Raw genomic sequence first — 17,261 nt, forward strand, 5'->3', positions numbered from 1 at the left:
GATGACGACGACGATGACGACGACGACAACGACGATGATGATGATGATGATGATGATGATGATGATGATGATGATAAACAAATAGAGCGTGGTAAAGTGGTAATACCCGCAATGTTGGCAGTTAACCAGAACGACCATTTAAACGCACTTCGAACGGATGGAATGCGGTGGAAACGATAAAACCCGACAAGGGATGGAGTGCGGGATTTGTTGGGGTGAGGTTAGGGGAATAGTTCTGGGTCGGGCTATTTTTTTCGTTCGATACGCAATCTCTTTCTTGAATTTGTCTTCAAACAAATCTCTGCATGGCTCTTTGATTTATATATGAGCTATTAATTTTGGAAGTGGCGTATCCATTTTTTTTTTTTTTTTTTTTTTTTTTTTTTTTTTTTTTTTTTTTTAATGAAATTTAATCGATCGACAGAAAGAAGTTGGGGGTGGGGAGAGGCGGAAAGGAGAAGATCTCAAAGTGATGGCATAAAACTTTGATAGGAAATATGTAGAGAAGCATACGCTTATTGTACCTCGAGGAAGACGAGCCAATGGCATATTGCCGTTGATAGGCGGTTCATAGTGTTAATTACTAGTTCATTCGTAGCTCCCTGTAAGCTGGACACGGATGATAACCAAGTGCGAGAGTGAGAGAGAGAGAAAGAGAGAGAGAGAGAGCCAGTGGATATAATCGAACGTGACACCGACGTCCATCCGTCCGTTGCCAACGGGCCAAAATTAGATCAAGTCAATATCCCATGTAGATTATCACTAACAGACTGCTCATCCTGCAGTGGTAGCCAAAATTGCCCGAAGTAGTTTGGCCGCTGCCGTTTATCCGGGCACATGCTCCGGAAGATACAGCAAATCGATGGATTTATTATCGATGAAATTTCGATCAAAATTGATAATAATAATAATTATAATAATAATAATAATGTATATGTACATAAATATATGTATGTATTTATGTATGAGTATGCTCTTCTTTCATATAATCCAATTACAAATGGTTTATTATTACCAGATACCCCCACTTTTTGCCAACAAGTAAAAGCATTGTATGATTTTTTGAATTCGCGAAAATCAAAACAGAAAGAGAGAGACAACAAAAATAATAAAAAAAAGATTCCCTATAGTCCAATTTCGAATGGTTTATTATTACCTAACACTGCCAATTCGAGTCAACGAATAAAAACCGATCCGTGATTTTTTTTTTTGAATTCTTGAAAAACAAAAAGAGAGAGAGAAAGAGAGAAAGAGAGAGGGAGGGGGAGAGAGAACGAACGAACGAAAATAATAAAAAAAAAGAAAAGATTCAAATTTTTTGTAATTTGGTTAATCAAAGAATAGAAATATTTATAGAAAATTGAATGGTTAACTATGGTTAATACATTACAGGTTGTTTCCTTTTAACAAAAAGAATGGGGGATAGGAATTTAAAATTCCGTAAACAAGACTATCGCCACGGGGCAGCCATTTCATTGACAGAATGACGAACGTTCTGTGTAGTCGGTGGTTACGCCAAGGGCTCATAAATCACAAGATATTTTCCATATCGATATACAGAGAGGTGAAAGAGGTGGCGATGGTGGAAGAGGAGGAAGGAGGAGATGCTGGTGTTAGTGTTGATGGTGATTCGTTGTTTTGGATCTGATGATTTTCTTTAATTCCTTTTTTTTATTTAATTTAATTTTATTTAATTTAATTTTTCTTTTCTATTTTCAACCTCACCCTCGCCTAATAGAAATTATTTCCGAGAGATTCAAGATATTCGGATATCTCCTTAAAGAATTTTTCTAACCGGTAATCTTTTCTAGGTGAACGACCTTTTTACATTATTATTATTATTATTATTATTATTATTATTATTATTATTATTATTATTATTATTATTATTATTGTTTTATATTTTTTTTCCTTTTTCTCGCTCGCAATTTAATTGCTCTTATCCCAGGAATTTTGTGAATTTTGTTACGTTACATACACCGGGTCCGACAACCTCATTTAATGTACCGAGAATTTTATTGTTTCAAATGTAACGCATCCGGCGTTATCATTAATTTAAGGAGAAAGAAGAAGAAAAAGAAGAAAATTATTTATTGGGGGTAGTTCCAACCAACCCACCCCCTCCTCACCAGTCTCACCGAGCGAAAGTTCCTGCACGAAATTAAGTCTGGTTGGGTGGTTGCTCCGGTGATAAAGTTAAGCGACGCTTACAATTAGATTGGTTAATTTTTTGAGGAAAAAAAAAATAAATAAATAAATGAAAAAAAAATAAAATAAAAAATGGGGACAAATTGTTAAGCGACATTCAAGAGCGTGAATAGCTTGAGCCTCGAAATGTGAAGATTAAGGGTGGTTCGAGCACGTAAACTTTATTCGGATGGTTGATCCTTTTAACAGGGATGAACGTGGTGAACGGTTACATACGCCTGGATGATTTAACAGAAAAGAAAAAAGAAGAAGAGAACAAACAAAACGAAACAAAAAAAAAAGAATAATTATGAGTAATATGATAGAAATTAATTTAAATTTAACATTCTCTAAATTAATAACATTAATTTAAAGTTAACATTCTCTTAAATATTTCGCATACGATGAACGTACCAATCGAATAACCTATCGTTGTTTATCGTTTTCTCCTAAAATACGGTTAGTAGGAAATATACCTACATATATACATATATATATACATACATAGGTATATACATAAGCGTGTATACGAGTTCGCGCGAGCACATCTTTTATGAACCAGATAAAATTTTGAAGCGACTAGAATTATCGTCTCGGTTAGTGTGCGCACGTCCTACATTAATACTAACTTAATACACAAAAAGACAGACATGCACACATACACACATATATATTATGTATTAACACGCGCGTTCGATAATGTCGATATATTTATTATACGGAAAACTTTCATAAAATTTTCTATGACGTCGCTTATCTCAGTTCCTCGATCGAACAATCTAATGATCTAACGTTTCGATCGCTTTAAATAATTATCATCGTCGGTATTTTTAACATTCTCCGATTAGATCAGATCATCCGTTCAACTGGTTCATAACAGATCTAGTTTCTTGGAAATCACTGTACTATTAGATTACCTTTCTTATGATTATTTCGATAAGTTTATGTTAGAAAACATGAAAGAATTAAGTAAATTTATATCCTTTGATAAAGATGATAATATCAATCGTTTCCGTCTTTATCGATATTATCGCTAATTATTCGGGTTAATTAATTAGTTAATTATATGGGTATATACTTATAAAGCTTTTTCTTGCTCTATCTCACACACACACACACACATATTTATTATATATTAATATGATCACTTATAAATCTATTATAGTAATTGATAGCTCTAATAACATTAACTAAACAATCCATGACTAACCGTTAACCGTTATTAATATCGATTAAAGAAATATAACGAGTAAGAGAGAAAAAGAAAAAGAGAGAGAGTGAGAAAAAAGGATATAAGATAAGGTTTAATAAATGTCGAACGATACAACGCAAACCGTAATATCTCGCTAAGGATCCTTTGCCTTTAATATAACGAACGTTTAAAGGGAACATCAGTATGAGGATGAGAATATTACGAGTAAGTATCCTTCGAAGTTTCGAACGATCCTGTAAGGAGTTTTAACATTAATAAAGTGTCAAGAGCAACCGACGTGAACCGAGGAGAACCAGATTTAACATCGTCTTCGTCGTCTTTGTCCTCGTCTTCCTCGTCGTCAGACTAACCGTCAAGATCTCTGTCTCTCTTTTACTCTCTCTCTCTCTCTCTCTCTCTCTCTCTCTCTCTCTCTCTGTCTCTCTCTTATAGTTTCCTTCGAGAATTCTCATAGAACTGAAACGGTCGCGGCCCTCTTTGGTTTTCTCCTCAGCCATCCCTCATCTCCGAACCACCCCTCAATCCAACCATCTTGGTGGTTACATTCCTATAGGAGTAAGTTCTCTTATGTAGCAGCTGCGAGTTTGTAGGATCGAACTACCAGTCTCTAACTGTAACAAACCGCGCTAATGTCTCGATCATCAATCCACCAGACCCCACCCCCTCCTTCAACTTAACCCCCACCCAATCCCCTTCCTCCATCCTCCTTTCGAAACGTCTTCGAGTTATCCCTTTATATTCCGTTTCTATTCCAACTACCCCTCAATCTTGCCTGTCCGACACGGTTCCCGTTTCGACGACGCCGCAAAACGTGCTTTCGTCTTATTATAAGATCTGAAAATCAATATCACGAATTGTACGATATTAATACTTCCTACCTAAATTTTACTATTAATATTTCCTTCCCTAAATGTTTTTATGGCGGTTTACGCGAAAGAGATATAAATAAATTCCTTTTTTCTTTTCTTTATAACAATTTCTCATTAAACGTTCTCCATTTGTATTTGCATTATAAATTATGATAAAGAAAAAGAAAAGAAACAAAGAAAAATTTACTAGATATTTCTAAGTAATTATAATGGAATTAACCTCTAATGTGGTTAAAACCGCTGCTAAGATACTGCGTGAATATTTTAACTACTTTTAAGAGCGTAACGCGATACACTCTATGCACTTTATTCACATGCATTTTATTTCTGTCTCTCTTTCTCCTTCTCTTTCTCTCTGTTTCCTTTTAATAGAGAAATAATAGTATAAAAGTAGGAAAGTACGAAAAAAAAAAAAAATATAAATGAAAATGCAAAGACGACGCTCACCGTTCTGCATGTCTCGTAAGAAAGCAAGGAGAAAATCGTAACAGCGCGTTTCCGCACCGTGAGGCGTTTTATTAGCCGCAAATCAGTTACTAAAACGCGCTTTCGCAAAAACCAGCGAACTTTATTGTTACCCGCGAGATAGTTGTCAACGAGCAGAGCGCTTTTCTGAGAATTCGAGTTTTCGAGGACGGCAAACTCATCTCTTTCTTACTATCTCTCTCTGACACACACACTCTCTCTCTCTCTCTCTCTCTATCTCTCTTTCTATCTTTCGGCTTATGCTAATTTTGTTCTTGTGAAGTCACGTGCTTTCGCAACGCAAGAACTTCTTCGTCGTTGTCGGCGTCGGCGTCGTCGTCGTCGTCGTCGTCGTCTAATGCAGAAATGCAACCAAGTTATATTTCCCGTTTGGAATGATGGGAAATATCATACTGTATATATATATATATAAATATAAACATATTTGCGTTATCGAAACGTTGTCACTGAGATCTCTTTCATGTCGAATATATGAATACGTACGTGACGAAGTTCATATAAAATGGCGTCGAACGATTCGATCGAGATGTTACTCCATTCGAGATTTGATACTATTGATTTTATATATATATATATATATATATTTATACATGATAACATTACTCATTATATAAACGTATATAATCTCTCTTTTTTCTCATAAAGTTTTCTCCCTCTTTCTCTCTCCCTCTTTTATCTCTTTTTTATTTTTCATTCAAGATTGAATTGAAAGTAAATGACGCTTCCTCAGTTCTGCAACAACCCTGATAGTATATACTACACTTTAACATCATAAAAAAAAGAAAATAGAAGAACGTGAAAGACATAGTTTTTTGACCCGAAGAAGAGGTAGATAGATAGATAGAGGGACAGAGAATGAGAGAAGAAAAAAGATGAAAAGAAACATCGCGAGATTACGCAGATTCTATCAACGAAACTCATATCCACCTGGTGCCCCATGGGCGATTATCTTGTCTTTTCCTTTCTTACGCAACGAGAGGAAAGATATTAAAAAGTTTTTCCATAGAACGTCGTCGCCGTAAGGTAACAACTGCTCAAGGAGGACGAGTAAGAGAAGAAAGAGGAAACGGGGAGAGTGGGAAGTGAGCGGGGGATTATAGAAGGGGGAAAGGGGCGTTAAGGTCTAAGTGGGTGGGTAGAACGAAAGAAGGTTGGCGTGGGGAGTAACAGGGTGGTTGGAAAGCGTTTTATCCAAAGTTTCTCCTTACCCCACAACGAGCGATTTTACGTATTATTCAGAAAGTTCAAGAGAGAAAGAGAGATAGAAATTTTAGGGTGACTGGTATTTATCTATCTCTCTCTCTCCCCGTGCGTTCTGCGTATGTGTATATATATATATATATATATATATATATATATATATATATATATATGAAAAGAAAATCATGTCGTCCTTCGTTACACAGTAGTCCCCTCGTTCAATGTATCCTATTAAAACATCGCCGTCGAAATCTCGTCTTTAATCTTGCCGCTCTCTGATCGTTTAGTTAAAGTCGACCCGAAAAAGTTTTTAACGAGTCGTCTCGCGAGTTTCTAAAAGAAAATCCGTCAGTTTTTCTTTCTCTACCTTTCTCTCCCTCTCTTTTTTCTCTCACTCTCTCGTTCTCGTTTCCTTTCTATTTCTTTCGCTTAAAATTCTCAACATTGTGCAACGAACGAGAACTTTAAGCTCGTGCGAGCAACCGTACAGCTCTCATTCGTTCGCTCGTTTGCGTTCGCGCGCGTAAACTTTGACGCGGGAAAAATTAAATACGGTTTTAGTATGGCTCGCATTTAATTAGTGATCCCTATCGGTGTGCGTAAATGTCGCGTCTCGTTTCGTTTCGTTTCGTTTCGTTTCGTTTCGTTTCGTTTCGTTTCGTTTCGTTTCCTCTGTAAAAAGTGAAAATGTAATAAACTGGTACTGAAAGAAAAGTAACAGTAAAAGTGAAAGAACGAAGAATTGAAAAGCAAAAGAGAAGAGAAAAGAAAAGAAAAGAAAAGAAGGAAAGAAGAGAATAGAAAAAGAAATAAAAAAATAATGGAAACTAATGTCTATATAAAAATCCAGTATTTATTATTATTATATATATATAGAGAGATAAAAAGAAAAAGAAAAAGAAAAAGAAAAAAGAATCAACGTTACTGAAAATTTCTAACGTACTTCCCTTTTCGTCCCTTCGTCCTCGTCCCTTTTCTCTTCTCTGCATGGTGCCCATGACCCTCCGTTCATTCTCCGTCTTAGTCACGAATTTTTACGAATAATTCGGAAAATATTCTTTTCTTTTCTTTTTTTTTTCTTTTCTATTCAATAAATGATAAATTCAAACCTCGAACTCTTTGTCTGATCGATTAAATATCGAAAGTACGACTAGATAATAATCGATTATCTATGATAAGAATCATCATCTTCATCATCATCATGATCATCATCAGTCCGTTCAATCGTTGTCGCTCTTACATCTAATTATTTCTCTTACGGAACGTATTAAGTCTAATTGATTCTACCGATAAGATAGAACGAACGGGAGAGAAGAAAGAGAGAAAGAAAAAAAAAAAGAGAAAAAGAAAACTTCATTTAAATCGAATAAATCACATCGCATAATCCTTTATCACGGGTTTTAACATTCACGAAATGATCGATATCACAATCAACAATATTTCTTAACTTTTCCATTTGCTTCTCGAAGAAAATTTATGAAAATTCACATACGTAAAGATTTTCGTGAGCTTGTAAAAGTGTTGAAAGCCAGAAGGTGATAGAGTATTCTCTCTCTATCTCTCTCTTTCTTTCTCTCTATCCATCTCTCTCGAACAAGAGTCGTCCTCTCTATCTCGAGTTCTATCTTTCTTTCTCTCTTTCTCCTTCTCTCTCTCTCTCTCTCTCTCTCTCTCTCTCTCTCTCCCTCTCCTTCTCTCTTTATGGTCGATAAGTTTCGACGTTTTCGTCGATGCTGAACACAACACCGAGAAAAGCTTCTACACGAAGACGACTACTACAACAACAACGACGACGACGACGACGACGACGACGATGACTACGACGATGACTACGTCGACGACGACGTGCTATTCGTTTTGAGTTGCCGGGCAAAACTAGTCAGTGGGTGGTTATAACGCCACTGGCAAAGCCTTCTAGCCCCTACCGCTTCTGCTTTTCGTGAGCTATCTCTTCTTCTTCTTCTTCTTCTTCTACTACTACTACTCCTACTGTTACTACTACTACTACTACTACTACTACTACTACTACTACTACTTCTCTGCCTCTTCCTGTACGTATTTGTATTCGTATTCTTATTCGTACTCGTGTACGTATTCATATTCGTATTCGTATTCGTTTTCTATTCGCGCGACGTAAAGGTAAAATGCATATAAACTTGTACACATGGATGAATTAATATTATCTGATAATATTATATTTTCAATAAAATATTTAGAGTTAATTAGATTGGTACAGTTCATTTTCTTTTTCTTTTTTCTCTTTTTTCTTTTTTAGTTTTTAGTTTGTTAGCGAATTTAATTGATGTATATATGTATATATGTATATATATATATATATATATATATATATATATATATATATAAGGTATGAATTGTTTTAAATTAAATTCATTATATAATGTAATTGCAATTAAGATGCATATAATATGCGTATGAAAATGATAGTTATATAAGTGATTATAAATGTTTGAACCTATCCGTCTTATGCAATACATTATTATATATTATATGAATATTTAGAATGTATATATATATATATATATATATGTGTGTATGTATTTACGTATAATGAATTGCATAACCCGTAACGGAACAAACATTTTTCATATTTCATTTACGATCGCTGTCAACTATTTTTTATTCATCCATCTATGTATATCTACATCTATATGTATTCACACATATGATATACTTGTCAAAAGATTCGAATGGTGCAGACACCATGACACGTGACGAAGAAAAATCGTACCATTTCGACGTAATTATCCTCACCCTTTCTTTTTCTTTTTTCTTTCTAAACTCTCGTCTCGTTCAACAATATCACGTGAAAGAATCTTTCAGCTTTTATTTTTTCTTCTTTTTTTTTTTTTTTTTTTTCTTTTTTTTCTTTTTTTTTCTCGAGGCCTCTCGATTTAACGAGACGCACGCGAGTTTTACGTGCTAATAATCGACATACACGCACATATGTATATACATACAAATATACATACATAAATACATGCATACAATTATATACATATAGCAGAACGTTTAAAGAGCAATATTTCGTTCTCGTTCTAACGCGATCTGTCAAGGGTCTCAAAAACAACCGAGAATAATCTCTCTCTCTTTCTCTCTCTCTCTCCCTCTCTCTCTCTCTCTCTCTCTCTCTTTCTCTCTCTCTCTCTCTCGTAGCCGATAGTATCGTATCCTCGTCTGGCGTCTGGCCTTTCCATCGGTCCTTCTATCGGGTGTGCCGAGAGAAAGAAAAAAATGAATGGAAGAATAGGAAAGCAAAAAGGAGGAAAACGAAAAACCAAAATAAACAAACAAACAAACAAACGAACGAACGAGCGAGCAAACAAACAAAAGGGAGGGATCCAAAAAAAAAAGGAAAAAGTAAGAAAAAGAAAAAAAAAAGAAAGAAAGGAAAAAATGGGAGACCCGATTTTGTTCTCGTACGCTTGCTTTTCGGCGTCTCTCCTTTATCCCAACGTCCCTTGCATCTCGAAATCGCCCGTAAAGCGTTTTCCGACGTTCCTTCTAATCGCTCGGTGTTTTTTATCCCACGCGGCTTAAATGCCTCGGCTTATTTTTTTTCCGCCCCTCCTACCTCTTACCACCCTCATCACCATCCCCCATCCCCACGCCCACGCCCCAACCTCACGTTCGCGCTCGTTGCATGTACGCGTACACGAAGAAAGGTCTCTTGGTAAAAGCTCTCTTGCAATTCTCTTTTATTTCTTTTCTTTTTCTTTTTCTTTTTCTTTCTCTTTCGTTCGTTTTCTTCTATTTCTTTTTTTTCTTTCTTTTTTTTTTTTTTTTTTTTTTTTTTTGCTCTATTAACGCATGGTTGAGCGATCAAGGATATACTAGAGGTCTTTGCATATATTTACATGCAACTTTTGCGATCATTAAAATATCTTATGAAATTGTATAAATCGTCGTTATAGTTATATAATTATATTATGCAATAGTTGTTATAATATACAGTTAATATTATATTTTATATATATATATATATATATGAATATATATATATATATGTATATAGTTTATTGTATTGGACAATTACATAGTACGATTATGTAATTATATATTATATATTTTTAATTTTTATTATTTTAATAATGATATCAATTTAATTACGAATACATTTTTCCATTCATTTTCACGAGAAAAATCATTAACGTAAAATTGTTACAAGTAAATATATCGTATAGTTATAAAAAGTTCTATCAGTATTAAACGATCAGCTGATTGTTTAATTATCAGCTGATATAGTATATCGAACGATTTAAATTCTCATTCTGAACTCGAAAAAATGCAAATGGATTTCTCTCTATCGCGAGAGATACTAAAAATGAAAACGATCGTTTTATTTTCTTTCTTTCTTTCTTTTCTTTTTCCTTTTTCCTTCTTTTTCTTTTTTCCTTTCTTTCGAAAGATTATTCACGGTGTTCTATCTACGTCCATTAGTCACGAAAATATACATATGTAGTAGTAGTACATATGCGTGCGTCATTTGCGTCGCGTTAAGAGAGAAATAAATTGGGCACAGTACGACGTCGTCGTTTGAGACGTTTGATCTGCTTTTTTTCTTTTCCTTTTATTTTCAATTTTTCCTTTTACTCCTCCACCATTCTGCAAGATCTTCTGAAAACACTGTGTGAGGTCCAATAACGTAGACATATACGTACGCTCTATCATTACGGTCTAAGATACAGCATAGTTAGAGTTCGAAAATATTTTCTTTCTTTCTTTCTTCCGTTCGTTCGTTAGTTCATTCGTTCGTTCGTTAAGTTCGTTAGTTCTTATAGATCATGGTTGTCGATCGGTGGTTTATCAGTAACGAGCCTGACAAGTCTATAGCCGACTTTCTTTTACAACTCGATTCACATTCGAGTTTGCCGAGTCACATTCGTGAGACACGCGAGAACACATCGTAGAAAAAAAAAAAAAGCAAATTTGCAGGGGCGTTTCTTATTAAAGGAAAAAAAGGAAAGAAAAAACCGCCTAAGCATGAAATAAGAATGAATCATTATATTTTAAGCTCGTTGCTCGAAATGCTTTTCTTTTTTCTTTCCTTTTTTTCTTTTCCTTCTTTTCTATTATTACCTTTTTTTTCTTCGATCCCGTAAAAAAAAGAAATAGAGATAAGGACAGAGATGTGTACGAGTGTGTCTATGTGGATGTAAATATGGGTGTACGCAGAATGTGAGATCAAAAGAGGGGGACATACAAATATAATTTCTATTTTTGTAAACAGATCATAAGATGAAATGTAATGGCACGATTTCTAGGTTCGCTCACTCGTCGAGAGAGAGACAGAAAGAGACTAGTAAGTCCCGACGTTCTTTCAAACAATCCTCTTAAGCGAGTGACTAATATACACGACTATGAATCTCTACCGTGGATTTATACGTACCATCGTTAAAACGTCTCCTCCCACATCGATACGTCTAAAACCTTTATGAGTTTACCAAAAGGAAACACATTAGAATCGATTAATACCCTTTCGATCGTCGATTACATTGTATCGTTTCTTTCTTTTTGAAATCAAACGATGAGAACGAAAGAACTTGAAAACGACAAATGGTAATATTTTTTTCGTACCAACGTAATCGTTACTATTATTTTTATATATATATATATATTTTTTTTTTTATTGTTCACTATTGAATTATTTCAGATTAAATTCGAAACGCGAATTTGATCGGATAAATGAACAAATATTTCGGATAAAAACCGTAAGACGCTCGATAACCGAAAACTAGTCGAGAGTCTCTTTGTCGACTGGACAAAGTTCGAGGCGAGTGCCAGGCGAGTTTCGAAAATAGTTCGCTGTGGTTGCGGCACGCGGCAGCTCGAATACGTTGCCACTACATTGCTCTCTCTCTCTCTCTCTCTCTCTCTCTCTCTCTCTCTCTCTCTCTCTATCTATGTATCTACATAACTAACTAGCTATCTCTATCTCTGTTACTACGTCTCTCTGTCTGTCTATTTGTAGGTGACCGCCGTACAAACTACTAAACCAGAGCTACCAAACTCGCAAAATTTAATTTCCTATTGGTTTCTGATATCGAGTAGATGCATATAAATATTTACACACATATATATATATATATATATATATATATATATATATGTATATGGTGATAAGTTGAACTTCGATGATTTTTGTTTTGTAAGGAAAGAAAGAAAACTGATGAGAAATGTTTGGATTCTAATTGGAAAAAAAAGGAAACGCAAAAAAAAAAGAACTATGTCCTATCCTAATCTGAAATTAATAATTGTTCTAACTTGGTGATTATTTAAGTTGACGAGAAAGAAAATGAAAAAAAGATGAGAAACCAAAAGAAAGGAAGGAAAAAAATGAAGATAAAAAAAAAGATAACAGAAAGAACGAAGAGTGTATTTGATTCAAATTTGAAGAGAAAAGAAAGAATGGAAGAAAAAAGAAAAAGGAAAAAACAGAAAATAAATTATTCTTACCTTGTTCGACCTCGGCGTTGATGTGAATGGTTCTCAATCTTAGCTCCTCGTTCTCGTAAATCATCCCCCTTGAGGATTTCCGATCGAGTTTTCTATTCGGTTTAACGCTGACGTCTCGCCTTCTTGCTCTTAACATACCGGCACCACCAACACCAACACCAGCGCCCGCCATCATACTTCTATCATTTATAATCTCGTTTAAACCGAATGTTTCGATTATTGACACTTTTAATCAATTCACTGTTAACTAGCAATCGCTCTCGTCTTTTTCGTTCTTATCGAAAGTTTCGCTTTTCTTTACACCTGGTATTAATTTTATCAGGAAAATCTGTCAACATGGATTATTTGTTTTGTTCTTATTATTTGTTTTATGACGAAAAAAATTGTATTAGACGAAAATGAAATCATAATTATCTTAATCATACACACTAATAATATATTATATATATTAATTATATATATTATTAAGACTGGTAGGTCATATATATAATATATATATATATATATATATATATATATGCATGAATGAAGAGAGAGAAATAGGGGTGGGAGGAAGGTAGACCGAGTAAAAAAAATGTCAAGGGTAGCTTGCTAAAAACTCGTCCTTTTTAAAGTCATGCACTTTTACCCAGTCCTCATTTCCTATCCCTTTTCTCTCTCTTTCTCTCTCTCTCTCTCTCTATATATATATATATATATCTTTCTGTTTATATCCGTGTCTAGGCGCATATATGTATTAAGCATCTCGCTTAAAAGCGCTGAAGGAATAGAAAGAGATAGTGAGAGAGAGAGGGTGGAGAAAAAGTGAGAAAGAGAGAGAGAGAGAGAGAGAGAGAGAGACCTACGTATTACTCGAGTTAGTTTTTTCATACCTTCGTAAGCCTCTCGAGACTCTGATCTTTCGAATTTCTAATCAACATCGAAAACATATTTTCCTATTTTATTTATTTATTTTTGTATTTTTATTTTTTTTTTCCCCCCATTGAACGGCGATTAATTCTCTTCCAAAACGAATTTTTTGTTTTCTTCTTTTTTTCCAATATTATTCAAGTAACCGTTAAATGATATCCTCTTAAATTCAATTCAAGAACGAACGGGATGAGATCGAATCGTAATTAGTAATAAAGCTATACGAGGGTTCTTTATTACCAGGATTTTTAATAGCAAAAAAGGCAAAATAAAATAAAAATTAAGGGAGTTTTTTGCGAGGAGAAACATTTAAATCGAAACGTATCATTTCGCAAATTCTTCCTATTCATTTTTTTATTCTTTCTTTCTTTTTTCTTTTTCTCTTTTTTTTTCCTTTTTTTTTTTTTTTATCGAACACTCACGTAATTTGCGTACGATTACTCAGCGTTTATCAGCATGCTCGAGGTGATTGAAGAGGGGTAGTGGTGGAGGAGGCCACTTTTTTCCTCTCTCTCTTCCTCTCTATCTATCTCTTTCTTTCTTTCTTTCTTTCTTTCTTTCTTTCTTTCTTTTCTTCTTTTTCCTTTTATTTCCTCTCATTGTCGGTTCGTATTCTATAATTTAGATTTTGCTTAATTTATGCTGAACATAGTCGGTGGTGTAAATAAACCTGCCACCCCCTATACCCATCCTAGTCTTAACTATGTTTCTCTCTCTCTCTCTCTCTCTCTTTTTATCCCTACTTCGGTGTAATTTATCCGGTAGGTTCCAAGAAGAATTTATCTCGTCGCAGAACGGACGGATTTTCTACGATCCATCTTCTCGTTTTCTCTCTTCTCTTCCCTTCTCTTTCTCTTTCTCTTCTCGTTTCGCAAGCAGCGAGCAGAGGAATCAAGCGGTCTAGTCGTTGCACTCTTGAAACCACCTCGTGTCTCCTCATCATCCACTATCACGTCGTTGTGTAGTACTTGTCAGTGACATTGTCGTCTTCTTCGTCTTCGTCGTCGTCGTCGTCGTCATCGTCGTCGTCGTCGTCGTCGTCGTTGTCGTCGTCGTCGTCGTCGTTGTCGTCGTCGTCGTCGTCGTTGTCGTCGTCGTCTGATACGGTGCATTCATTATCCTCTCGAGAGATTTAAAGCCGACGTGTGTCTTCGATATATAGCAAAAAACATATATACATTTCCGTTGTTTTCCTTTTCTTTTTTTCTTCATGCTTAATTTATTTTTTCTTCCTTTTCTTTTTCTTTTTACGATTTGATTACACTTGAATATTCTTCTCTTATATATACATATATATATATATGTATATTTCTTTTTCTTTAATTGGAAATATTCTTCGGTATCTACATACGTACATATATTTTTTTTATTTTATAATCTTCATTGTCTTTTCTAAAAAAGGACAAAGAAATAGGAAAAAAAATGATCATTAGACTAAGAAAATACGAAAACTCCGTAGATACTTGAACATATAAAAAGATAAGGGTAAAATAAGAAAACTTAAAGAGATAGATTTGGAGAGAGAGAGAGACAGAGAGAGAGAAAGAGAGAAAAGAGGGCCTTGGTTCTTGTCGATGAGCACAAGGACACGGTGTTTGGCCGCCTGTGTACCGAGTAAATGCATAGAATAGCAAAACATGTCGCTTGTGGAAAGCGAGCGAAGGTAAATCCGTACTTTGAAAAGCGTTTTTGCTCTCTCAGCCTTCACTCTCTCTCTCTCTTGCCCTCCCTCCCCCTCTCTCAGTCTCTGTGAAATGACATCAAAGGGCGAAGAGGCTCAGTAGAGAGGCGCGACGTTGACGACTACGAGGATGTTGGACCCACGGTGTAAGTATAGATAGATGGATGGATGTTTATATATATATGTATGTATGTAGATGTATGTAAATGTAGATGTAAACCCTGCTGGGACGTAAGTGGAGGAGAAGGAGGAGGGTTGATACTAGAGTTTGGGAGTTGGGATTGGGTGAGTTGGTTTGGGGATGAAGATATACCGAAAAGCAAAAGCATAAAACCAGGTAGGATAGGTACGATACGTTCAACCATCCTCCTCCTCCGTCTCTTTTTCATTCTCATCCTCCTCAACCTCCTTCTCTTCATCCTCAACCTCCTTCTCTTCATCCTCAACCTCCCATCTCATCCATCCAACCTCTACGTATATATGTACGTCCAAGTATAACGGCAGCTTAAAGCTTCTTTCTCTATCTCTCTCTCTCTCTCTCTCTTTCTCTCTCTCTCTCTCTCTTTCTCTCTCGTTTAGATCCGTCCAACCAAACGAGGAATACGAAGAGGAGGATTTTCTAGGCCTTTGACAATGAGCGAGAGTAATTGATTAACAAACACACAAGCGACGAGGAAATCCGTACTGTAAGCTTTTTCCCGAAGCTTTTCCAAGCTTTTCGTTGAGCTTTTTCGCCCTTTGTCCTCTCTCTATCTATCTGTTTCTCTCTAACTTTCGTCGTTTTTTTTTTGTTTTTTTTTCACCTATCCTTCTATTTTTTTGATCATTCAACAGAGTGGAATGGATTGGAACGAATCGATTTTGATTATTCGAGCCGATTGCGAGACCATGTACCATGTTATTTTTTTCATTTCTTTTTTTCTTTTTCTCTCTCTCTCTTTCATCTTTAGTTTGTTGTTTTTTTTTTTTTTTATTTATTTTTCGACACCACCTCCCCACCACAATTTTTACTCACCTCCATTTCCCAATTTTTACCCTTACTTTTCTTTCATCGTTGGGATCGTGACTCCTTTTTCTTTATTTTTTGTTCTTCTTTCTTTCTCTTTCTTTTAAGTAAAAGAAGAAACCACGTAACATATGATATATATTATATATATATATATATACATGAGTGTGCGTGTATGTAGTATATATGTATGTATTATTCTTTCACTCGTTAGCGTTCCATTCGAAAAGGGCAGTACGCTATGGAATGGTGATGAGGGATGGGGTGGTGAAAAGAAATCGTGTTCTTGCGGAACGTTAAAAACGCGTAGAAAAGTTGTTCGCTCGAGCACAATCGGAATTATTTTCTACCTTGCCACCCCCTTCTTCTCGTTTTTCTTTTTTCCTTTCCGCCTCTCCCCTCTCTCTTTCTCTCTCTCACTCTCTTTCTTTCTGTCTGCCTTTCTTTTCATTCTTTCCTGCTCATTTTTACGGAGATACACTTTACCCAACGCGTTATAGTACTCTTTGCCCGTATCCTTTTAGTTTTTATTTTCAGGAACCAAAGTCGGTCCCTGGTCTTTATTTCCCTCTCTTTCTCGTATTTAGCAAAAACGGTCCTTTTTGTCTACCTGCTGCTTGAATATATATATATATATATATATATATATATATATATAATAAAACAAAAAGTGTTACATTTTTGTCGCATGTAAAATGTGTAACATATATATATATATATATATGTATATGTACATATACATAACGTACAAAAACGTACATGCGTGCATCTAAAAGAAAAATAAAGGTTCTTGCTTCTATGCACTTTTGAGTACATACATACCTACATATACAGAGAGAGAGAGAGAGAGAGAGAAAGAGAAATGCGATTTTTAGAATTTGATTTCCATCTCTCATTTTCTTTCTGGAAAAAGAATGTGAAAAAGAAAAGAAAAAAAGTTTATCTATCCCTGACTCCTTTCAATAAATTATTATCACATTTTTTCCGTCCTCGTGATTGTCGACTTGAAATCGCATAGGGGAAAAAAAAAAATTGTCGGATATAATCGAACAACTCGATTAGTCGATTTATCCATCGTCGTGGTCGTAGATAGATAGTATGGTTGTGTCCAGTATTAAAAAACGCTGACAAATTTTTCTCGACATATTTTCGAGGAATTTTAACGATTTTCCATTTGCTCCTCGTCCTCGTTCACGACGGATTATAAAGTATGGCCAATCTATACCCAAACGTATT

General features: G+C 35.1%; 2 protein-coding genes across 12 annotated transcripts in view; one reads left to right on the top strand and one right to left on the bottom strand.

The window, feature by feature from the left end:
* The window catches only part of LOC118449833 (uncharacterized), a 77,060-nt gene that overhangs the window by 54,022 nt on the left and 5,777 nt on the right, over positions 1-17,261 (bottom strand). For 3 of the 8 annotated variants that reach the window (XM_085662814.1, XM_035884928.2, XM_035884927.2), the window contains exon 2: positions 12,430-12,757. In XM_085662814.1, the coding sequence (XP_085518940.1) occupies positions 12,430-12,604 (175 nt within the window). In that variant the 5' untranslated portion in view covers positions 12,605-12,757. Of the gene's footprint in view, positions 1-524; positions 1,793-4,716; positions 5,035-6,898; positions 7,893-12,429; positions 12,758-13,301; positions 13,321-17,261 lie in introns of those variants that run through there. The other 5 variants (XM_085662811.1, XM_035884929.2, XM_085662812.1 and 2 more) reach the window with 5 other exon arrangements.
* Positions 1-17,261, top strand: part of Ror (tyrosine-protein kinase transmembrane receptor Ror) — a 188,181-nt gene that overhangs the window by 48,299 nt on the left and 122,621 nt on the right. The window lies entirely within an intron of this gene.

The sequence above is a fragment of the Vespa mandarinia genome, chromosome 19 (genome assembly GCF_050613455.1).
Source record: "Vespa mandarinia isolate Hongniang chromosome 19, ASM5061345v1, whole genome shotgun sequence".
In the NCBI taxonomy this organism is placed as follows: domain Eukaryota; kingdom Metazoa; phylum Arthropoda; class Insecta; order Hymenoptera; family Vespidae; genus Vespa; species Vespa mandarinia.